This window comes from Hippoglossus stenolepis, chromosome 8 (genome assembly GCF_022539355.2).
Source record: "Hippoglossus stenolepis isolate QCI-W04-F060 chromosome 8, HSTE1.2, whole genome shotgun sequence".
In the NCBI taxonomy this organism is placed as follows: Eukaryota; Metazoa; Chordata; class Actinopteri; order Pleuronectiformes; family Pleuronectidae; genus Hippoglossus; species Hippoglossus stenolepis.
In genome coordinates this window covers 8,998,097-9,022,823 of record NC_061490.1, presented here as the reverse complement: position 1 = coordinate 9,022,823, position 24,727 = coordinate 8,998,097, and the positions used below count along the sequence as shown (strand labels likewise).

Below are 24,727 nucleotides of genomic sequence, written 5' to 3'. Positions count from 1 at the left end.
GTATTAGAGATAATGAAATGACTGTTCTTAGTGGAAAAGCCATTAGTGCTGGAATGTCAGTTCTGACTTGTGAAGTCGGACACCATAAAGATGTCAAGAATGGCCAGATGGGGTCAAATTATATGACTGCAGTGACCACAAAGGGACTCGCCCTCTTTGCCAATAGCTGAGAGCGGCCATATTTGGGAACACAGCAGGAACTGAGTAATATAGCCCAATCCTTCAGTTGTCTAGATTGCTAATTATTCAACTATATCTCACATTTTTAATCATTCTGAATACAAGTAGGTCACCAATTAACATTTTTACGCCTGAGGCTGACAGACTTACAGATCTATTAGTCCAGCTATCAAGCAAAACCATGATCCTGGCTAATTAGTAACTGAAGGCAAGAATTAATATTCACATTACAAAATGGGCTGTGAGTGTGTCCCATTTGAAATAAAGGTGGAAGATGAGCAGATTATTTTGTGGGATGACAGAGTTCGAAGGAATGCTGTCCAACAGCCAGTAACTGACTTCTGCTGGAGATAGAGCCTAGCTGCTGCTGCAGTGGTTGCTTGGCAAGAGAGATAAGTCCAGGTCAGGAATGTCTCTGTGCCTGAGCCAAGCAGGGATGAATGGAGGAAGCGATAGAAGGACGTGACAAGGGAAAGAGTGATGGAGAAAAGGGATGGATTGAATGACAGAGAGGTAGAGGGTGAGTCAGAGGGAAACAGGAGTGATGAATGGATGGGAACTGATTGAAGGGGTGGGGTTAGGGAAGGAGGCAGAGGAAGATGGAAAGTGGTGAAGGGTGGGATGTGAGGAAACAGCAGAATAACAAAAGGCAAAGAAGATTGAAACATGGAACAGATGAAGACAGGCGGAAATTTAATCAGCAAAAAGAAACAATAAAAATGTATGAAATAAAATGTATCCACAGGCATAACTTTCTACCTGTGTGCGTTCTGTGAATGAGTTCTCAGCATGTCAAGCTTTTTCAAACATCAATTTGTGTTTTGTTTTTATCAGGGTGAAAATACTGTCAACTCTCAGAGAGCCTCCTCCCTTTAATGGCAAAGCAGCCGTGACAACAGCCATGACAGGCAGAAGAGGGGGCTTTTGTAATGTCTCTCTTGGTTCACAATATGGGCTCTTATCAAGCAAGTTTGCTATCAGTTCCCCATCAAATGGACCGGTGGGCTGTGTCTGATCTGATCCAATATCCACCATGCTGAGAGAGGGATTTAGATCAATCTTGACTGCTGAGGCTTTGAGAAGTCGGCTTGAAAGCATGTTATGTTTGTTTATGTGTGGGTGTATTTTGGGATAGTATCTGAGTGGTTATGCGACAGACGAACTGCAAGTCTATGTAAGCAAGTCCGTTTTTTATTTTTAAGGACATCTGAGCTGGCCATATGCAACTGTTTCAGGGGAGAAGGGAAAACAGAGTGAGTAGTGAGGGGAGGGAGATTAAAGTAAGCAAGGCCTACATAATCAAATTAAAAATTCACTTGCCTTTATTGAAATATCTTTCACGAAAGCTTCTTTAAGACACACATTTAACCCTAACCCGATTTTTGGGACATTTTCATATTTAAAACAGGTTAATGGAATTTAATCTGGGGTTATTACAGGTTTAAATTAAAGTTGATTAAAAGTACATTACAAAAAAAGAGACACTGGCCTCATTACTGCAAAAAATACATAATCTCTTCAGAAAGTGAAAGTAGTCCAAATGAAAAAAATTTTGGAAAGAAATACACAATTATATTACTGATTATTAATAATATTATTTAGACTATACAATATTGCAAATTTACCTTCATTATATTAGAGACGTGCTTCTTCAAACTTAAATATCTAAAACCAAAATGGATGGATTGATACAGTTGAGTGAGAGCGAAAGTGGTCTCAGATTTTTGGGCCCCAACTGTACCACTACAATTAAGTGAGAAATTCGTTATTTGGGTGAATCAAATCTGGAAAATGATCACATGAAAAAGAGAAAAAATTGAGCTCATTCAACCTGCTGATGAAAACCAGCCTCAAAACTCAGGGAAAAGAAAGTCAATGAGTGCGGAGCCAGTGTGAAGCCATGAGAAGTGTGGCTTCATTCTGCTGCTGAGAGAGTAAATTAGTGTCTCGCCAAGTTGAGCCGCCAAAAACGAAGTGTAAACACAGTCTTTTAGCTCTCAAGAGGGAAAAGATGATTACCTCACAATTACAAGACCACGGAAGAGAGAGAAGCCCCATTGCTTCGGTGACAGAAAGAGAGATTACAGGGTGGCGGCTGTACTAATGATGATGGGGAAAAGCAGAAATACTGCAGTTTATCCCAGAGGATACACAAAATTGCAGCAACAAACAGAAATGTGTTGCACTTGGCTGACACGTTAGCGATGCTCTTCAAAATGAAAGATGAAGAGGGACTGCTTTGTTCGTTGCATGACCTGCTGCTGAGCATTGAGACACAAACATCCATAGAGGCATTCAACAGGTTTCTGTTTCAGCAAAGCAGCATTGAGATGCACAGTGGCCAGTGAATGTCAGAAACATGTTTGTTCTACAGTGATGAGTACTCATTCCAGCCAGTGAATGCTACCAGGCTTGTCACATTATTTAATCAAGTTGATTAGCAAAAACAACATGCTAACTAACATCAGTGGCTAAATACACTTTTGACTTGTATGACATATGTACGACCTACATTAGCTCTGTAACATGGTCTCTCTCATAAAGGCTTGAATTGAAAGGATGGCTACCTTTGCAATATACCGTTTCCTACCACCCCTCAGTTTTTAAGCCATCTACTAAATCCTCATGTACTAATGTGATGACTGTGGGGGAGGGCGACCTAATCCCACACTGATACCATGATACACCACACACACGGACCTGCACATCAACTGGCTATCAGGGCTGCCAAAGGAGACCCTACTGCATGCACAAGCTAAAATCCTAAAACGGTTTCATATTATTGCACCGACTACAGAAGGGTAAAATATATTTGGGCAACTGTGCAGAGCTTAGCAGACCTTCAATTACCTTTTAAGATAGTCACAAATGTAAATATGGGGACTTTTATGGAGGTGTGAATACATGCAAAAAAGTAAAAACATAATTTCTACCTACACGGGGGTGTATTGTAATTTCCTGTTACAGTCGTCACACTCACACTACATCTAACATATTTAGAACTGTACAAAACGTTCTGAGGTCAGACTGTTTTTGTCAGACATCTTTCAACTGTTGAAAGTCCCTAAATGTCTCTGAGTCTTCACTCATACCGACTATGTATTTTCTAGCCTCCATCTATGGCTCTTCTCCATGACTCATATTAATCACAACCTGTTTCATGGACAGAGAAGGCACAGGCACAATGTAATACAAAGCTTTATAAATACTTGAGAATATGAGGACAATGTAATTGGATGAAGATCTGGTGAGCTCATCAGGCAAACATTACACTGTATTCAATCTAAAGGCCATTTCATGCTTTGTGTGTCTGCATTGGTCGGCTTGTTGTACGTTTGGTCATCAGTCCAAGTCCATGTGCAGCCCGAACATTTGAAACTGTCCAAACTGCAACAGCGCTGGCTGCACATGGAAGTAAATGGGACTGTGCTTGTTTTGTGAACCATGTGTGTACTATTTATTTCTCATCCAATTTGTCCAATTGGATGACCTCCATGGACAGCCCATAGTTTTTTTTTACACTTTTCAAAAGGGAGCTCTTCATTGTGTCATGAGGCTGACACAGACCTGTTGTCTATGAGAATGTGTAGAATATATCTTCATACACATAAGTCCTTCTGTAGAACAAAAAAACATGACATCCAATGGCAAATAAAACCATGACTTGGCCTTAAGGCTGCTGCTACTGCCATGCTGAAGACTACAAATACATCCTCTTTACACATAAATAACAAACAACAATTATTTCATAAAGTTTCTATTATTCTAAATCCAATCTGCCATTCCTAATTATTTCAATCACAAAACAGGACCCCCCCAGTCAGGCCAATACAATGTATTTAGGTGGGGAAGCCCAACAAATACTAAAACACTCTACAAGTTAACCTGATTGCAGAGGCTGCACAAGAGTACCCTCTGAGGAAGCTGAATTCCTCTGTATCTTCACAGACAACTGGCCCAGAACAAAGCTTTATCAGCTGTTAATGAATACCACTGCCAGCAGTGCTTGCTGCTTCGGGCAGGTAATTAGTTTGAACAGCAGGAAAGATCACAGACAACACTTCCTGCCTTGCCCTCTGGCTGTGGCCTCAAAAGAGAAAGTCAGAGATCTCACCAGGTGAGAGAGAAGGGAAAAAAACTCTACGAAGCTTCACCAAGAGGCAGAACAAAATCATTGTACCATTGAAAAGTTGTTTCGGTTAGAATCACAGAAAGTGGTTAATAAACCAGATAGCTGCTTGGAGTCTTTGTAAATGTTTTTCATTTTTGCCATCAAGTCCACATTTTCCCCGAATATAACTGCTGTCTTGACATATTTCATGACTTTATTATTGTGGGTCTAACTTAATCTGTTAAGGACTGTGACAAAGAACAGGCCACCATTTCAAGGAAGAGTTAAGACTATCACATAATAAGGATTATCATCATGTGCTGGAGCTTCTCTTCCTTTCACAGTGCTGGCTGAAGCCCTTATCAGACAGAGTAGAGTCCAAAGAGGACAGTGAGAGATAGCACATCTGTGTGTGTGTGTGCCAGATTTATCTGATGTTCCAAGTCATTACCCAGCCAAGCCCCACAACATGGTGGCTTGTAATTTTTTGATGCTGCCAAGTGTGGTTAACTTCACACAGCACAACAAGGTCCCACATGGTGATGATGATGATATGATGCCAAAGTAGCCTTTGAGATACAAGGACAGTCACATTCCTGTGGCCCAACTCTTCATTAAGGATAAGTCAGTTCTTCCCTACAAATATTAAAAACCAAAATAGTATTCAAAACACTTTCGAACTCCACAGTAACCTCCTCCCCCATTCCTAAAATAATATATAAAATATTAAAAACATTTTGTAGCACAGAGTCAGGAGTCACAGCCACTGAAAAATGTCTGTGGGCTTGGCAGGCGTACTCACCACAGTAACTGAAGGATTAAAAGCCCATAGGATTTGGCTGGCCTTGGTTTTAGAGTGCTGCTTAATTCTGCATGTAGCTCTCACAACGTATTTCATTGTACATGAGGGATAATTGAGAAAGCCCCCGTCATGACGAGCAAGCAACTTATCTGAGTTTTTGAAAGGTGTTTTGAATGATTTTAGATCAATTCTTGATGAAGGTCAAGAATTGTTGTGCTTCATTACCATTTCTGTACATCTTCACCCTCTCTGATGAATGTTTCTTAAGTGGCACCCCTATATCTGTCTAGCAGCAACGAAATGATATGAGCCATTGCACGATGACAGAAAAGCTCTTCCTGGAATGGACCACACTCAGTGCATGGCACGTTGACATCCCGTTCCCTATTCCACTCTGTCAGCATTCCAACTGGAATACATCACCTGCATAAGGCTGCCAAGGACGACACATACATCACCCTGTCAGGAGAAGAGACGAGATAGGGAGGGAGCACGGTAAACATGTGGCACTGCCCTCTGTCCTAAACAACTAGCCTCCAATGAGAGTGAGTGTGTAACTAAAACCCATTCAGGCAAATGAAGCATATTTGAATTTGAATCATAGTGTGTGTGAAAGAGGGAACAGAAAACCACTGCAACCATTCAAGCACATGCTCAAACAGGGGTTTTCCTGCATAGAAAATTACGATGCGGCGTCCTCTGTCAAATTTCGTACACGTCATCACACACATGTGTAAACTCAGACTGGGTAAAAACAACAGAATTTGTAAACTTAGACAATACACGGAGAGCCCGAGACGGAGGGGCACATTCGGTTTGGCTCGATTCGGTTGACAGTGAGCAGCGCGAATGATAGAGACACAGAGGAGATGTAAATTACTGACAGAGCCGTAAAAAAACTGTAAGAACCTTTATATAGTGCAAACATGTAAGAATAGACCTCAAATTAACACTGTAAGTTGACTTTGTGGAGCCCTATGTGGCTCCCTGGGTGTCTGCCCGGGGTCTGGTAACAACCCCCCTGTCTGACGGCTCAAGACTAAGATGACCATTCATGTTTCCAGATTTTAACTCTTTAACTCTCAAGAGCAGAACTCAAGGTAAAGTGGAGCTAGCGGATTCAAAGCTCCCTGTAGTAATTAATGAGTGATGAGACGTGAGCACTGATGGTAATAACCTCGACCTCTCTTTTTATAAATCCTGGCAGTGAAAAATGAGATGGCAATCACTTGAGAGTTGAGAGGATTGAACCCTTCTGGGAAAGCAGACAAAAAAGGGTATACTATATATGGCAAATATCCTTAGTGTAATCTTTACTAAGAGCTACAATAAAAGGCGACAGAAGATATTCTACACAGGTCATCAGTTTGACTCAAACCCATAATGTTGCGAGTAAACAGGATGAGCTTAAACTCTATAGGTCAGCCTGCATGTATCTTTGCACCAGGAAGTCAGTTAACCTTTTTACATCACATGACACCATTGTGAAAATAACAATACCAGCCATGGGATATCATGGTGGTTCTGTTATCCGCTTACCTACATTTGTTTCTCTAGCTATCACTTACAGCGGGCTCTCTAAATATGAGCAGTCTGTAATCCCCAGGCTCTATAGGAAACGGTGCATCATCCATCTAGTTAAGCACTCCACCCCCTTAACCCAAGACCACCAGCCATTAGGAGCCACCGGGTAAATAAATCCCCTTTTACATAGAAGTCATAAGCCAGAAGATATATAAGCACACCCTCTAGTTGACATAGATCAAATACTTTGAAACAAAAACTGCACAAAATATATTTAATATTCACAACCAAACAAGTTATACACCAAATGGAAATACAAAATACAGTAGAAAATCTGCAGGGCGATTTGTGTTGGAGGCGAGATGAGAGCTTGGTGCGTCACAGTGACACATTTACTGTTCTATTGTCTATCATCCTTATGAAAGATCTACATCAGCACACAAAGATAAGAGACATGTTTCCAATCACAGCATTCAGGGGAGCTCATCTCCACTCATTGTTATCAGGGGCTGATTGTTCAAGCATATTCTCAGTGGGACTGAACCCGTTTTTCAGCCTCCGAAACAAGACAAGGGGAACCGAACAGCCAGTGAGAAAAATCGTCAGATCACACTGGATTAATTTTAACAACATAATTTAACATCACATTATGTGTGAAATTAGCAAGGTGGGTGAAAATGATTGTTTGTGTGACGGCAACGCTATATCCTTGAGACACAGCTCATCTGCATTCGATTCCTATATATAGCTTATAAACATGTAAGAGAACATAAAATTAATAAACTCTCGGGAGAACTGAGTGAGAGTGAGCGCCAGGAGAAAGATGAAGACCAAGTTGAGAGACTAATGCAACTTCAGTGAATGGAGAAAATGAGCTGTTGGGGAGCCTTCTCAAACCCCTTTGCTGTTTAGGTATTTGTAGGCCTCTCGCTTGCTACATGACCTGTACACTCACTCTGATAGATAAACTGGCATAGCACAGTACACCATATACTGTTTTTAAATATATTGACCATTCCAAAACTATTGTGTGGTCATGTAAGTGTCATTTCTAAGCCTTTGTTGATGATGAGTAAACATAATCTGTTCAGAGTGGTCTTGTGGTTTACCAGCCTCCTTCATTTCCTGCTATGTTATCGAGCACTTTCTTGCATGGCCAACTGAATGTGTAGTTTACTAGCAGAGCTGACTTATGAAGGATGGCAAAAAGGGGCCATGTGGGGAGAAGGGTCTTTCAATAAACAAAGTCACAGCATTAAATACCATATAGCTATATAGCAGTACAGTAAAAAAAAAAAAGGAAATCGTCCAAAAACAACGGCATAAAAAGAGAAAGGTGACTTTGAGCACAATGTCATCATCTTAATTCAGAAAGACCAATGATCTACCAGTTTCACCAAATGAAACAGTCCAGAGGAAACACACTGCTATGTGGCCCTTAAAGGTGATTTATGCTTGTGTGTCAGGGTGTTGTTGAGACTACATGTATGTGATCTGTGGCTCTGTCATAACAATGGAGCGGATGTTTACGTCCTCAAAAATGTGTCCACCTACACACCAGGGCTTTAGGGACTATAACAAAATATACTATGAGGATATTTTTCAGTGATGCTAGACAAGTTGTTATTGTATTGTGCCATTGTTGTATGGATAAATGCTTATCATTTGGCATTGTTGGTGTCATAAATTTGCTTGGCTAGAGGCAATAAAAACAAAAGAGAAAAGGAAAGGAATATTCATTCAGAAGAAATATGTGTTAGGCTCTGAACAAGTCTACCAAATGCCTGTTTAAATCAAAAACCCAACTACTGATCCCATGAGTTGAGATAGTTGACATGAAGCATTTATGGTTAATATGCAGTAACTCAGAGATCGACCATCCTCCCCCAACGATTATCGTTTTCCCCAAGCACTGCAAAGCCTGCATCAAGTTGGCTAGCAGCCCTCTGCCAGGGGCTTTGGCCAATATTGAGGATTAAAACCCTGCAAGCCTATAAATACACCTAGCAGACTAACGTCAGCACCCAGCTAGATATTGCACTCACCTCTCACTGCTGGATGGCTGGCATGGGTTTTTCTGCTTCTCACATGCTTTTAATTTGTCTCTCCGTCTTTCAGTTTCTCAGACTCTCACTGTTAGTTATTTTTGTGTTTCTGTATTCCCCCTCCACCTCCCTCCCCAGTCTCTCACTCTTCTGTGACTCTCAATCTATCCCCTCTCATACTCTCCTGCTTGGCAGGGCCTCTTAATTGGAAACAAGCTGTGTGAAGGCTTTCAGTTTGAGGTTAAAATTACATCTGACCTGCCTCCTGCTGTATCTTTTCTTCTCTCCTCTGGCTGTTTTACAGGCTCGTACACGGTGGCTGAGAACAGATGTACAAAGGACAGAGTGTGGTGAAGAGGGAAGCAGAGAGTTGACTCTTCATACTGGCTCCACTCAGCAGGGACGTGATAGGTAAACACAAACCAAACAGAGAATATGTAACTCAGGGTTTTTACTCCTTGAAAATCCTACCCAGGAAAAACATAAGATGCATTATCAGGTAGACAAACAAGACTGATTAATCAAGCCTTATGGCAAAACATTCCTTTAGTCAGCCCCTGCTATCACCACAGTCAAAACAAAAATGAACTACATGAAGATATGAGCAGTGAAAAACTAGTAAAAAGGTGGATTATTTTGTTTTTCAACCAACAAACTAAAGTCAGTGTGAAGCTCTGGACAGATGTAATTAAATGTTCACTTCAAGGCAACACATGTCCATACACTGTACATCAAAATACCCATATACATACCAAGCAAACATCTGGAGCCTAAATTCTCAACTATTACACAAACATGACATGGCCATTACATGGTAATTATAGCGAGAGGCTGCATTCAGTCTGTCACAACTTCCTTGTTGTCAGTGGGAGAGGATAAGAGGGATTTGTTGCACAAAGGACCACAGAAGCACAGCCAGGCACAGAAACTATTACTTCCACCCAGTTAGACAACAGACTGTACTGTCTGACCCACAGGGCTGTGTAACAAGGGCCCAACTCAGTCACGATCAAAAAAAGTCAACCTGCACAGAGAAATCACTACAATTCAAAGATGGTTCAGTTCAAACAGAAGACTTTCTAGATCTATGCTTTACATGAGATGATTCTCTATGGAATAAAGAATAAATCTGGCACAACTACAGCTGTTAAAATACAACACTTTTGGCTAATGTCTCAACCTAAGTGTAAATATGTCCAACTGACAAATTGCTGCATAATCCAGGGAGGTAGTTTTAAGAGCTCAGCTCAGTTAATATTTTCCCAATCTGCAACATGCTACAAGCAGCTTACTCCAGCTTGTCTGTTGTTTACAGCCCAGTACAAGTCACAGACACTTTTCATTTGGAAAGTGGAATCATGACCCAAAAACAAATATTGATCTCCTTGGCAACTGCCTTCCTTGACTACTGTCCCACCCACATCTTTGGCCCCTTCAAGTCTCACTCGCTTGGAACGCCAAGTACAGCTCGGTGCCACGCCAGAGATAAAGAGTGAGTCTGGGTATGATTAACAGTTGAAAATGATTCAGCTTTTGGGGACTGATGAATGTTAAACATTGGGATTTCCCAAAAAAAGGACAACCACCACTGAACTTGCACTCGAAACAGACTCAAATAAACGTGATATAATAATAGAATTTTCAGGGTTCAATGTACCAGTGACTGGTTCCCAGAAAGCATCTATTACTAAAGATGAACACAGCAAGAGAAACCAGAAAACTTTCGTTTTTTGTTTTAAAAAAATCCGTCCACAGATCACATCTCATCGCTTGATATTATGTGACCCATACCACCGAGGAGGTCCCTTGATTCTTCTTCATAACAAAAAACAAGAAATTGAAAGGATAAAATATGAGTATTCATGTTTCATTGGCATCTACATTACACACTGGCAATCATGCCAGGTTATATAGAATTTACCGTATAACATTATATTTGATAGATAGCATTCATTTCAGTCTGTCACAACTCGGAACAGTTATGAAACTCCACTGAAACTGTAAAGAGGGAGTGGGCTAATATTTTACATAGGGCTGCACATATCGATTATTTTTTTATTGATTCATCTAACGATTATTTTTTATTACTCGATTAATATAATAATGAATTTATCAAAAATAAAATTTCCTTTAGCAAAGCTCCGAAACATCATAATGTGTATGATTCGGTGCCATATATTTTGAAGTAGCCTGGTAGTTGTATCAATGTCAATGTTAATGTCAATGTCGTGGGATCTATGTACAAAAGGGGCTTTAGATAAGAAAGCCTGTCAATTGGAATTTGTCTATATTGTCTACTTTGAACGTTAATGTAATAGATGCTTCTCACTTTTTAAGTGCAAGAACTTTTAGTAACTGTATTGGTTTCACAAGCATTTACTGAATATTGTGGCTCTACCATCCCTCCTCCCAGGAGGAGAAGGTATATTTGTATATAATTTAACAGGAATTCTACAGTTGACTGGGGTTCAAGCCATAGCCTGTTGACGGATAGTGGTGTGGCTTACTGAGGATGTACTTACTCAAAGCCACTGAACAATCTGTGGCCATGCAATGAAGTTAAGCTGGCAAGGGCTAGTGAGGTACCTAAACCCTTTTTTTCTGCCCAATGCTACTTAATGACAGGAGGATTAATTTTCCCTTCATGTGATGGGTCTGATGCCACCCATCTCACAGTGTGAAATCATTCCTTGGCAGCACATAGCAGCATTTCGTCAGCTGGCAGAAAGAGCCGAGATAGCTCATGTCTTAAGATTGGATGGAGAATGTTATTTGCTTAATCCAATGAATGAACCATCTAAGCTGATTCTTACCTGCACAGGCACACACAAACATGAGAGGATTTACACTAAGCAAACATCAGACATCAGACATCGTGACATAAAAACACATCAAAATAAGCTACTGATTTAAAGTAAATGAAGAAAACAACTCATCTCTGTAAAGCTCCATCCACACTAATATGCTGCTTTTGCTATAGTTTTGCATGGCACAAAACTACAGAGATTTCAAGCCCCTAAAACAGAAATTTTGAAAATGCTGCTGACCCAGTTTTAGTTTGAAAACTCTACACCTCCATTTTAGCTTGGACAGGTAGAAACCGACACTTTATGAGACAAAAACGTAGGCAACCACATTAACTTCCTGATCAGTTATCCTTACCTGCTTCTACCATGTGATCGTTTTACTGAATTAAAATAAAAAGAGCATCAGCCTCGACTACCAGTGGTAAATGCAACATGGACGGCAAATTAAAAGAGTTGCAAACATCGTCAGTAACAGTTTCACTTCATCGATAAACCAAGCAAAAGAAACCCCTGGTCTTACTTTTTGCCATTACTGTTTCTCGTTCATGGTATTTTTAAATATTAAGCAATCATCGGCAAAGTGGACAATTTGCCTCAATTTACCTAAAGCGCATACACATGTATGATAATAGTGATGTGATATGCACTTTCATGTGTTAGTATGGACAAGGATAATTTCTGAAATGGAGCTATTACACTAGTCTGATGAGTCTTAAGTGAGGATGTACGTGTTACAGCCAGGTGTCGTAATTGACCCTATGACATAATATGAGATGGTCGGTCACACTAACTGAACAACAGACAACATCATTGGGGATCAATCAATGCAGGTCCCCAAATAACGGAGAGGTCACACAGGACACGGGTTGGGGCCAGGGCATTCCTGGCTGATGCAGTTGGGTTTGTCTGGGAAATGACTGTGCAAACAGGGGCCAGAGTGGCTTCCCCTTACTGGCACCAGCGCTTTGTCCCTGTTAATCCACTCCAAAGAGCCACAGTCAAACACCCAGCGCCATACAGTCACCAGTAACAACACAGCACAGTCTGGGGTGACATGAAATGAATCCCACTGGCAAAAGCAGGGAGACAGACGCCAGTTTGCTCATCAGATTTGGGCACAGAATACAGTAGGGCTGGGTGATGGTCACAGAGCAATTTCTTGAGGCGATGCCTTCAGCAGGGATGAGTTTCAGAGACAGTATCACAGGGCATTATTGAACTTTCCAGCTGGGTTGGATTGTAGCAAACATGTTCATTATCATAAATTTCTGCCAGAGATTATCATAACTCATAATGAACAAATAACCAGAGAGCTGGAAATGTCAAGAGCTAAATTCACTGGTGAATAGCAGGCTTTATAGATGGATGGAGATATCAATTGAATTACATTAATACAGTAACTAAGGGATGGCATTAAGGAAAATCAACTTATCTGAGCCTTGTGATGTTTAATTTGGTAAATAAGGTCATATGATATGAAAACTATTTAAAAGTAACAAATCACTGAAGTTCATTTAAGTCTGTTGCTGTTGAGTAAAACAACAGTGTAAAATTAATTCAGCTTAAACATGGGGAATTGGGATCTTGACAGCCCTCGGGTCATGTTGCATTTAGAACTACTCTCATCACACTTCCAAAGGTCTGGGATCCAGATTGATTCGTTATGTATCAACATCCCAGACTTAAGTCTCTAGATCCCATCAACAGATAAGAAAGAAACACAGCATGGGAACAATACTGATAAAAGCCACAATCTGATGAAAATTGAGAATATTCATTGTAATATATGTGGGTTGTTGAGATATTACCACAATCAAATCCCTCCAAATTGAATCTACTAATGAGTGATTGATTATGTTACTGACACCAACCTGGGAATCTAGGAAGAAACAGGAAATGCCTATTTATGGTAGAGTTGGATAAGAGTTGATTTTGATGCTGACATAAATAAGGACAAGATGAAAAGACAAGAGAGTTTATGGCCTTCAAAATCAGTAGTTAAACCAACATCCCATACAGCTACTGTGTACTGTACAAATCAAGAAGGTCTGAATGACAGCCTTGCAGTGAATTAACCATTGAGATTGAATAGCTGGTAGTGTACTCACTTGTCGTATTCTGCGTTGTCTCTATCACAGCGTGCATCCTTGTGCTTCTGCCAATCCTTCCCATGCTTACACGTGGTGAGGAGGACCACATCCTCGGAGTTATGAACATGATATAAAGCGTTCCTAGTGTCTGAACCTATTCCAGTTAGGTACCTCTTCCCCTTAAAAACAAGCACGTACTTCCGGTACGGGGGAATGGCATTATGTTTTAGGTAGCCTCTTTGCCCTCCTGTCCTGGGGTGGTCTTTGGAGAAAAGAGGAATGGAAACGTCAAAGTAAGGCCGAAAGTTCTCTGTGCTGATGCTGGCCTTAGCCAACATGGCAAGGCCGATGTCAAAGCCAAGGTCTTCCGTGTAGTCTGGCCAGGTGCCGGAGTATAAGTTGAAGATGATGTGATTCTTGCCCCCATTCCACAGTGGAAGGCTCTGGATTTTTGCTCTCAGGTTGTGGAGATACTGGGGTGAAAGCTGGTCCCGGTCCAGTGTGTCCAGACTCAGGACAAACAGGCATGCCTGTCCCGGGTCAGGTGTAAAGAACCTGGACCCTTCAATAGAGGACAAAATGTTCTGATAACTCTCCGACATCTTTTCCCCTTTCTGCTGGGGGTGCACATAAACTTTGAAGCCATTCCTCTGACACAGGGAGAAATCAAAGCAGGACTCCATTCTGCAGCGTTTCCCAGAGTAAACGCCAGAGTTGGCGTCTCTCTTCTGCCTGGGAGACATGTGCTCATTGCGATCATCGCTCCAGTCCTGCTCCCAGGAGCTGAAATGCTGCAGGTACCCCGGGAAGCGACGCCACCGAGCCCCGGGGTGATAACCGGCGAGGCTGCGGTCATCACGCCTGGACAGCGGGACTTGTATCCCTCCAAAACAGAACAACAGGATAAGACACGCACCGGCGGAGAACAGAATTAAATACCGTTTTTTGGCCTGCATGTGTCCTACGATCTGAGATAAGATGTCCGGTGATAAATCCAAGTCGTCCCCAAGTTTTGTTTTCACCACCTCTTGCGGGAACGCTCCGCCATCTTCCCCCGGGCTGCAAGGGCTGTGCGCTCACGTCTCCCACCTTCTGCTTCAGATGCCTTTCACAAGTCCGGGAGCTGATCCAACGCATGTGGGCGATTTGTAATGTTCATCCACCTCGTCTCCTCGTCAGTGGTTGTGTCGACAACTGACAACAGGTTCTCCGGTACACCCGACCCTTTTCAATTTGAGCATCTAAAGTGGCCACCTACTTTCCTTTTGTGAAGACACCTTTACTTTGCCCTAGACAAACAGTCTATGATTTTAACCCAGAGGATGACAGCAGCTAACCGGGGCCACACAGGAAACTAACAACACCACACAAAATGAGCACAAACTTGAGGGTGTTCAGCAGCAGACTTGTTGCCTGGACTATTAACTATTGTCCCTGCTGGGAATTAGCAAACAGAGGGCTCCGGAGTCCCAAACACCCAGCACAGCGTCTCTAACGTTATCGGAATGGTTTAACAGAACGTATCGCTGGATACAAGTAGCATTTGAAGTTAAAAGCTAAATCCGGGAAGACAATTCCTATAGCCGGCGGTCTAGCTAGCTAGCAGGCTAACTACCTGGCTACTTTGTGAAAACATCCCCTGTTAGCTTGTTAGCTAAGCGGCCGCATCAAAGTAGATTTATCGCTGGTTGGAGGTAGAGACAGCCGGGCGTCCTCTCCTCTCCGTCTGCGACCATGTCTTCTCAGTCCTCCACGACGTGTCCTCCGCTCCCCCGACGAGCTCCGTAGATCTCCCCGGGCGTGTAAGTGTTCAGGCAGCGGCTCACACTGGGCACACAGGCAGAGAGGAGCTGTGGAGACTGGAGCAGGCGGAGCGGCGGCTCCACCGGGACGACTGATGATGGTGGAGTGACGTCCGCACACGGTGCACGGTGCGTTGTCATTGGCTCCCGTTACGTCCGAGGCGGGCGGGGCTTCCCGTGCACCTATTCAAATCCAGGCAGGGGAACGAGTGTCTGCACTGATTTAGATATTTGTGTTGTTAACCACAGTTTGATTCCACAGAGCGTGAGCTGAGATGTATGTGCCAATCCATTAGAGTTGAGCGGGGAAAGATCAGAAACAATTTCAATGCAGTCAAATTAAAAACCCAATTTATCCTAAATAGCTTTTGATCATTTGATCTTCATTAGCAGTATATAATATAGTATAATTTATCTTTTATCTTTGAGGCCTTCTCATGCATTTTGACTTCAAGGTCCATTGTAATAGATCAGTGGTTCTCAAACCACGGGGGCCTGTCGACACTGCCAGGGGGTCCGTGAAAAGTTTCCGGATTAATTCATTAAAATATCAGGACATGGTGAAAATATTTTTCATACATATATAATATATTTCTAATACAACTCCTTTCTATTATTCTTTCACTGAGCGTAAAAAATAGGCTATGTCAAATTGTTTCACAGTTCACACATGAGGGGATCCACAGGAATATTTTCTGTCTTGTAAGAAGAACCTCTGTAAAATATAACTGAACTCTGAAACAAATATTATTAGTCAACTGAAACTCATCGGTGTAATGTGACATCCCTCTGGAACTACAACATATTATTTTGATGTTGCTTGTGAGGTTAAAAAAATAATAATTACACAAATATAGTCCCCTTATGAACTCAAATTTCCATCTACACCAAATTTCATCTCATGAGATACCAGATCTGATTTCCCTGGGGAAAATACCTATCTCACAATGTTAAAGAAAGTAAAAAAGAATTCCTGGATCCATCCCCTGATCTGGATCCCTGGCCCATATCACATCCACTAAGTTTTGTGATAATCCGTAAAGTAGTTTTTACGTAACCCTGCTAAGCAACAAAAAAATGTAGATGAAAACATAACCAGTTTTGGTGGAGTTAAAAAACCCTTAGACACTTTAACAGACTGCAACTTCAAGGACTGTTATTGTGTTTCTTCATATGTTGAGTAGGTATAGTCCCTCAAGGCCAAGGTCTTTGGCAAGAACCGACATCCAAATAGCCCTGTCACTCCAAATCTCACATTATTGAGTTAGGCTGAAAAAAATATTATTGTGAATAATAACGGAGGATTATAAATGATTTTGTCTTGCCCATTAATCAATATTCCAGTAATAGTGGTTTATTGTTTTGTCAGTTAAATTTAAAGACAGGCTTCTATTAGCAGTTCCAGCGCTGCCGATTATTGGATAGTTATCTTGGCACACGGCTGGTGGACTGGTTTCTGTTCAGGTCTCGGTCTTGACAAAGTGACTCTGCGATGTGATTAACAATGTCTGTAAAAAACGGCCCAAAGCAAACACTGGATCTTAGTCCTGCTCTGTTGTCGAAGATGACCTCTGACCTCTCTTTTTTGGGAGAGAAATTCATAATTTTCAATCTAAACAGAAATAGAATACAATAGAATACATAAGGTAAGAGTAAAAAAAAGAGCTTGCATCAGTGAATGTGGAGCAGCAGGACAATGGCACTGCAGTGCATTAGACAGGTCTTTTCTGGCATTTGGAAAAGCCATGATGTGTTTTCACAGCTGCTCTGCTCTGAAAGACAAGAAGTGATTTTGCAGAAGCGGGGAAAGAGCAAGGAGGAATGTGAAGCTGCGTTCCTCAGGAGCTGTGGACCAGCTATCTGCACAGTTCCCCATGGACCACTGATCAAAGACAGGGAGGGGTAGGATGGCCACCTCCTCATTCTCTGTACCTCCTCCCTTCCCCCTTTGTCTCTCTTCTTTCTGTCTCTGTCGCCCCACACTCTTGCCTTTTCCATTTCTCTCTCTATCATCCCCTCTGCTGCTCTCTGGCATTCTTTCCATCCCTTCTCTCTTTCATCCCTTTAACTGATTTACGAGGGAGGGTGTCGCTGGTGACTGATATGCATAGGTTTATGTTCCTCAGCTTTTGCCACTATTGGCTGAGGAGATGTGCTTTGTCTATATGTCACTGCATTTTAATTCAGGCTCTTTAAAGTGGTCAATCCGAAGTGTTACAGCCCCCCATTTCAAATTTGGAATTGCATTTTTGTACTTCCAGTGTATTTGGATGCCTCGCTTCAAAACCAATATAATGACAAAGTCGGGACAAATCAACAAAAATGCAGACAATTGGATTCCAGGGAAAAAGACCTATATTCTTAAAAAAACATCATGTGGGGCGCTGCTTTTGTCTAGTTATTAACTGCAGCTTAATGAGAACGTGGAGATGCCGTCTCCCTGCTGTTGCATTGTGTTTGCTGAGCTGAGCACTGGCCAGATTTAGAGCAGCAGGGTGACTGAGCCAGAGCCGCACTCCCACTGTGTAATACACACAACCGTGCCAGTTTCTAATTTGGATGTACCCAGGTCAGCAGAGTTTTCCCAGCCAGCCAGCAAGTCGGCCGGCCAAGCCACTAAACAACCAAATGGTGATTTATTATTTCCTCCTGAGTACATTTTGGGGTCACTAATCTGTTTGATAAGAACTTGAATTCAATTCAGATTTGTCATTGCAGGTATAAAAATATTAAATGTGTAGTATACGCCAGAGAAATGCCTTGAGCAATATGTGCAATACACTCAGTTCACAGTACATTACACCATGTCTGTCATATTTATCTATTCATCAGTATGTGCAATTGCATCCATTATGTGCATTATTTCTCATGCCTGTTTACATCTTATGTATCTATTTATTCAATTTGTGTCATTTCAGTCATTTCCGTGCAATATCCTAATGTCTGTTTACACTATATATACAAATAACCACTATTTGGTTTCGTGACAGATTTAATCTACTTAGTATTCTAAATTACAGTTGTGAGCTGCATGCAACAAAATTATACTCTGCACTTGTTTTGTGTTTGATCTGAATGACAATAAAGTGAATCTTGAATCTTGATATGTTGCATATACGCAGCAAACAGTCATTTGTGGGAGTGTAAATACTTTGTGTGTGTCTCTTTCACGCAGAGCACAGCCTTGGATGTGATAATTTAACGTCCCCTGGTGACTGAGGCCGACAGCCTTGGTGAGGAGCCTCATCCATATGTGTTGGTGCTGAAATGCACAAATCACATCAGGACAAACGGTGAAATGAAGGTTTCATGTGACGAATAGAAGTGTCAGTGTCTCGATGCAGAAAGAGGGTTTACCTGGGGGGCTACTTGATCTACTGTGCATCACCCAGCTACTGTATCCTCGAGAGGGAACAATTCATGTTGATTGATACTTTCAAAAAAGCACACTCCAATAGCCCCTCAAATGCTTTCTGTCATCCCTGCGAGTTATGTGAGAAGATTAGTATTACTTTCATGGCTGTGTGTTAGATATGGAGCTCGAACCAGCTTATTATTGCAAGTTCACCATAAATACAGGAAACAAGGGGAAACAGGCAGTCTGGCTCTGTCCAATACCAACACCTCTACAGCTCACTAGTCTGTGGTTCGCTTAGTTTGGCATAAAAGAACATTACCGAGAGGTAGTCGTACAAATAGCTATGGAGGAATATTAGGCCCATGTACGAGGAAAACATTCCAATTTGTTTTTCTTTTGATGAATTCAGATTCTGCTTTTTATGTCACTTCCACAATAAACATTACAGCATACATAAAACTGAAAGGCTGCACTCAACAGATCGGGGTGCCGGTCACATTCAAAGACAACATAAGACACGTTAAGACACATTATCCATGCAACATAAAAGGTTATAAAAAAACGAGAGCAGTGTTGGCAGACAGTCAGTTGACATATTGTGTAAATACATTGGTGACACTGTTCTTCTGTTCTTCTAGTAACAAGGAACTTCTTGTGATAATTAGTGTTTGGGCTTTCTCTGGAGGAGGTGCATGTGTGAACACGAATGTCTGAGTGGGACGCTCCGCAGTTTCTGCAGACTTTGTTCAACGGGCCTCGGTAATGTCTGTAGAAATCTAGGAGAAATCGATGTGAGAACAGGGATTCAATGCGAGCGAGTGGGGTCGGTGATAACGCTTCAAACACACCACAGACACAAAAAAAAATAAAATAAAGGAAACTGTTGTGGAAGTTTTATGGAAGCTGGTGAAAGGAGAACTTAGGCAGCAGCTGATGTCTTATGCAGAAGATTTCAATGTAGACTTGATGCATCAAGGAGACCAGAAGGTGAAACAATATACAAACGCTGACAGAGTAACATGAGCAATTGTCACCCCCAAGTCTGAAGATGTCTCCCACAGCATCCCAGTATATCTCCCTCTACTTGCGTCACCCATTCTAACAGCACATCCATGAATGGCTAGAATTGCTGTCACTCTCTATGTTACATGTAGTAGTTCGCATCCTATTGGACAGTTAAGCCTGAAGCATTCCTAAATCACATTGTGTCCTTACGTCTTGCCACTGGTGAAATACGCAAAACAGTTAGAGTTGGTGTCTCTCTGTCTGGGCACATCTGAGTTAGATATGAAAGTCCCTGAGTGTAGACACTACAATGTACTGTTAGTTGGTCCTTTATCTATAACCTGACCTTTGGCACTGCTTAGAGAGAGAAGGGAGTATCTGTGGAACAAAACATACCCCACGTTCTTAATGGTGTACAGATATAATGTGCACTATACACTATATACATAATACATAATGACATGTACAGTAATGTGTAAGGATGGTCAAAAATTCCTCAACAAAAACAAACACCTTCCAGTGAAAAAGCGGTGCCACACGCGTAGAAAACACAGATGCAGATGTCAGGAGAGTTTGTGGTGATAGGAGCCGACACCAGTGTCTGTGTGTTGTAAACAAAATCACGTGACCTCTGCAGCAGAGTTAATACGTCACTTCCTGCCTCTGCCTGCTGCACCCGGCTGCTCCACCTCTCGCTTGAATAATGGGGGAGGATCTGTTGCTGTTGCGTTGTGAACGTGTCTGTGCAGAAAAACCTCCTGCTGTGTGAAAGGCAAACTGCGGGTAAACTCCAAAGCCAATTCTCCGGATTCTACCCGCAGGTCACGTCGGAAAAAACGGCTTAAGAGAGCTGTAGAGTGGTTGCTGGGTGGAGCTGTGGCCTCTTTTTTCCTTGCACTAAGCTAAGTTTACTGCTGCTGGCTGTAGCTGCATGTTCAATAGCCAGAGTGGTATTGATATTCTCATCTAACGCTCAGCAAGAAATCAAAGCTCCGTTTTAAATCAAACCATCAGCCTGTTAATATTGTTGATATAATATCTGCATGAAGAGAGCCACTAGAGATGAGGGCACAATTAAAGGTCGGCTGGCCCCTATTGAATTATGAAAGTCTTCTCCTTCTGCTTCTCACAGTAATTTCTGTGATGTGCTTCAGTCACAAGAGCCTGTCACATCAATTTGAATGACAGACACAAAGAGCTTTCACCCTGTCACGACCCTGTTTAAATTCACAGTGAATTACTATGCTCTATAAAAGGCTGATATTCTCCTCTTTCCTGGCACTACAAATCAGACATCCTTTATCCAAAAGTGATTAAGCTTTTACTGCGCAGTAGTTTTGTTAAAATATTGACTATTTTCATTTGCCGTTCCCTTGTTTCATTTGTGTAATGGACCATTTTAAAAGGTAAGTTGTATGAATGTGAACGATCCCGATCGCTATAAACACAGAGCCATGATTAACTTCATGTTCCCAACTCCTTGTTTTCCCCCCTCCTCTTGCTATTCAACTGATGTGTGTATGCAAAAAAAAACAGGATGGTTACTAAATGAAAAGAACAGAGGAAAAACACTTTGAACACCTGTGAACGAGTGCGTGCACAAAACACTCACCACCTTGCGTGCGTGCGGCGTGGCAACGTGTGTGTGTGTGTGTCTGTGCTGCAATATCTCAATCACAGAGCAGAGATTAGGTTCAATTACACATGCAATAACTTTTGGGTCTCAGCAGGCCTAGAAACCATTTATATGCTAATCTGTATGACAGCAGTAATGACTAGCAATAAAAAGACATCTGCTGCTTGATCAAATCTGATATTAGAGCATTACCACCATCACCCTTTGCTATTTGTCCTGAAACCACTTGTTAGTCTTGAAACTCCTTGTGGGAAGTGTTTTGGCAGCTAGTATTGGTGATGTAATAACCCATCTCCTAGCCGTCTGTCTGCAGTGAGTAATAGTGTTGTATTGGTGTTAGCTGTGCACCCTTTGGGGAAATTGAAAACAGAGACTTATTTCAACTGGAGTCAAGTCAGTGTTCGACCAAATTCACAATACAGGGTTTATTTTGTTTCAGTTTTCTCTTTCCTCTAGTGTGTTCTAGTTTTTTTGTTTATGTAAAAGCTCTACAAAGTTAAAGGGGGCTCCCCTCCTCCACAGAAGACACTGATCCTAAAGATCCTGAAACGCCTCGACAGTGGTTCGGCCGACACTTCCACATCATCATGTTGTCATGTGCCATTTGCATAAAGCACACCTAGCAGCCTGTCTGGCACTAGTCCTGAATAAAGCTAGTCCTTCAAACACCCCTTCAACCGCAGTGTATTCAGGACCCCCCTAAAAACGAAATTCCTGAATGCTTTACAAATGGACAAAGCAAATCAACACGGTGACCGCTGCTTATAAAATGCTCATAAAAAGTATGAAATCTTGCAAAATTACCATGAAAAATTTTTTATATCCAGCGGAATATCTTATTTTTATCCATTAGCAAATTAAAGTGTAATTAAATCGCTGTGACAAGCTTTTCACGCCATTATTTTTCACGCCATCAAAACAAGCATGCAGAAGTTTCCAATTCCTAGGGGAAGATTTTCTTGCCCTACTCCTTGTGGCTCTGTTTGAAGGTGGACCCTCCCAGTGAAGGGCACTTCATAGGGGTAGGGCCAGGGGAGAGGAATCGGGACAGGGCCTATGTCTCCTTTAAATCTGAAAACAGACTGTATAACACCCTCCATCTTCAGACTCAGACCCTCATTTTGGACAGGGACAAACTGCCTCTAATATCTAACATTACAAACTATAAACAGCCTTCCCCATCCCAGTTATATTATTATACCTGCTACACATCAGCATCTTAGTGAGCACATTTGCATGCTGACACAAGCATTAAGTTCAAAGCACCACTGTGCCTAAGTGCAGCCTCACAAAGATGCTAACATGGCTGCAGATACTTAGTCTTGTTCATAAAAAGGGGGAAAAATGTTCCCCAAATTATATTTATCTAGAATATATGTATTAAATATTTATTACAAATTTACACTCTCTGTATATGTGATTGAAAGGGTTTTACTTCTAATGTATTCATGCACACGGTTTAACATAAAAATATCCTAATTGACTTTCAAACAGTATCACAGGAAACACAACAAAGTTAATCACATAAGTGTTATTAAAATACCAGCCGTACACGGCAGCTAATTTTAGCTGTAATTAGGTGTGAAACATATTGATGAAATATTTGCTGACGTGAGAGCAGGGAGGCAGAGAGAGCAGAGCAGAGTGTGCATCCTGTCTAATTCCAATGAGAGAAGCCTGCTGTGTGCAGCTCTCACTTCAAGGGGCCTGAAAAAGATCAATGAGGAAGAATAGCAGAGGGACTGGCCTACAAATTGAGCAGCCTTTAATCACCTCACACAACTCACAGCGGTGTGAAAGTTCCCGCCACGAAAGGGTTTAATCACTAGCGAAGCTGAATAGAGTCAACTCGCGACTAATAAAGGGCACGCGGGGCCTAAGGGGGCACGTGTGACACATGTGCACGCAGAAACACACACACACACACGCGTTTGTACACATGTGCTTCTAGGCAATTCATACAAAGAGCTTTGAAAATGACACACTTGTAGCAGATAACAACCTCTAATTTACAAATTTCTGAGTCACTCTCGACAATGTTGTCCGAAGTCCGAAGTGTGGTGAGTTTGCGATCACATAAAGTAGCTCACAGGTAAGAGGAAATCACCATTTGTCAGCCAATTCAAGAGCTTCACTGACAAATGATAATTACCTGACCCAACAGTCAATGGCCGCCGGGCTACTCAGGGAACGAGATCGTAGATACGTCAATGTTCTTAATGGGCAGAGATGTGAGGGTCATTTGGTCACTCTTCAGTCAATGGCTTAATGAATACACAACATTTGTTTCGGATAGTACTGTCTGTGATAAGATTACACTCTTAACCTTAGCATAACATTATCACAAGCAATCCCTGTTGAAGAAATTGCTTTTCTAAGACGAGATTCTTCAAAGAGCAATCATGATAACAACAAGTGAAAGCCCACAAGGCAGCAGAAGGTTAATAAACAAGGTGTGCAGTGGGAGCCCTCATTAGTGAAAACCTTTCATGAGGCTTCCCAGGAAGCCCATATACAGTAGCTGACCCAGGTGCTGCAGAGAATGTGACCTTGGTGTGATGGTAAATGGGTAATAAATCCAGCGGCCGCAGGGACACCGTGTGCAGTATGTGGACAGCCAGGTCAATGAGGAGGCCAGCTATGAATCTAAATTTCACCTGTCTGTCTCTCTCTCTCCTGTCCCACCATAAAACGCTCTGAAATAATGTTGCTCCGGCGGCTCGGCGAGATAAGAGGCACGTCGCGCAGGACATTAAACGCAGCCCAGCTCGCCTTATGTCACATCCCCGGCCTCCCCTTCACCTGTCAAGCTCCACTTAGCACTAATGAGTAAAGTAAAAATAATCTTTGAAAATACCCTCAAGCAGAGAGAGCTTTGCATATCAAGGATAAAATGCAATTGAAGTGATGCGCTTGTGTTTTATTGAAAGACTGACAGCGATTTTACCACATGGATCTTGAAGGATGTGCACAGACATGTCAGCTGCTTCAGGATTGAGATGAACCCTGGCTCTGCCATGCAGAGGGGTGACAGGATCAAACAAACAGCTCCCTCCACGTGACTGTCATTAACCTCTGGCTCACACTGCTTTAAGGAAGTGTCTGCCAGCGTCTTAGACTTATTGGCAATAAAAGTCCAATTCAATCAGAAGTTGAAGGAAACATGAGGGCTTATGCTTGACCGCATGTTGGTGATCTTGCAGGTTGTCAGCGATTTCAACCACGCTCAGACACAGTGGCTGCTGGACTCCAGTAATTACAAGTTAGGCTCATTATTTCTGCCGCCAACTGATTATCATTGAAAAGATGATGATTAATAATGAGTGGTGGGCTGTTAAAGTGACAGGAAGGTCACGTCAGCGGCCTG

General features: G+C 42.0%; 1 protein-coding gene across 1 annotated transcript in view; it reads right to left on the bottom strand.

Moving 5' to 3' along the window:
• The window catches only part of LOC118113668 (exostosin-1b), a 37,410-nt gene extending 21,948 nt beyond the window's left edge, over window positions 1-15,462 (bottom strand). The window contains exon 1 of the mRNA XM_035163595.2: window positions 13,578-15,462. Coding sequence (XP_035019486.2) covers window positions 13,578-14,515 — 938 coding nt within the window. The 5' untranslated portion in view covers window positions 14,516-15,462. The remainder of the gene's footprint in view (window positions 1-13,577) is intronic.
• Window positions 15,463-24,727: the final 9,265 nt, after the last annotated feature.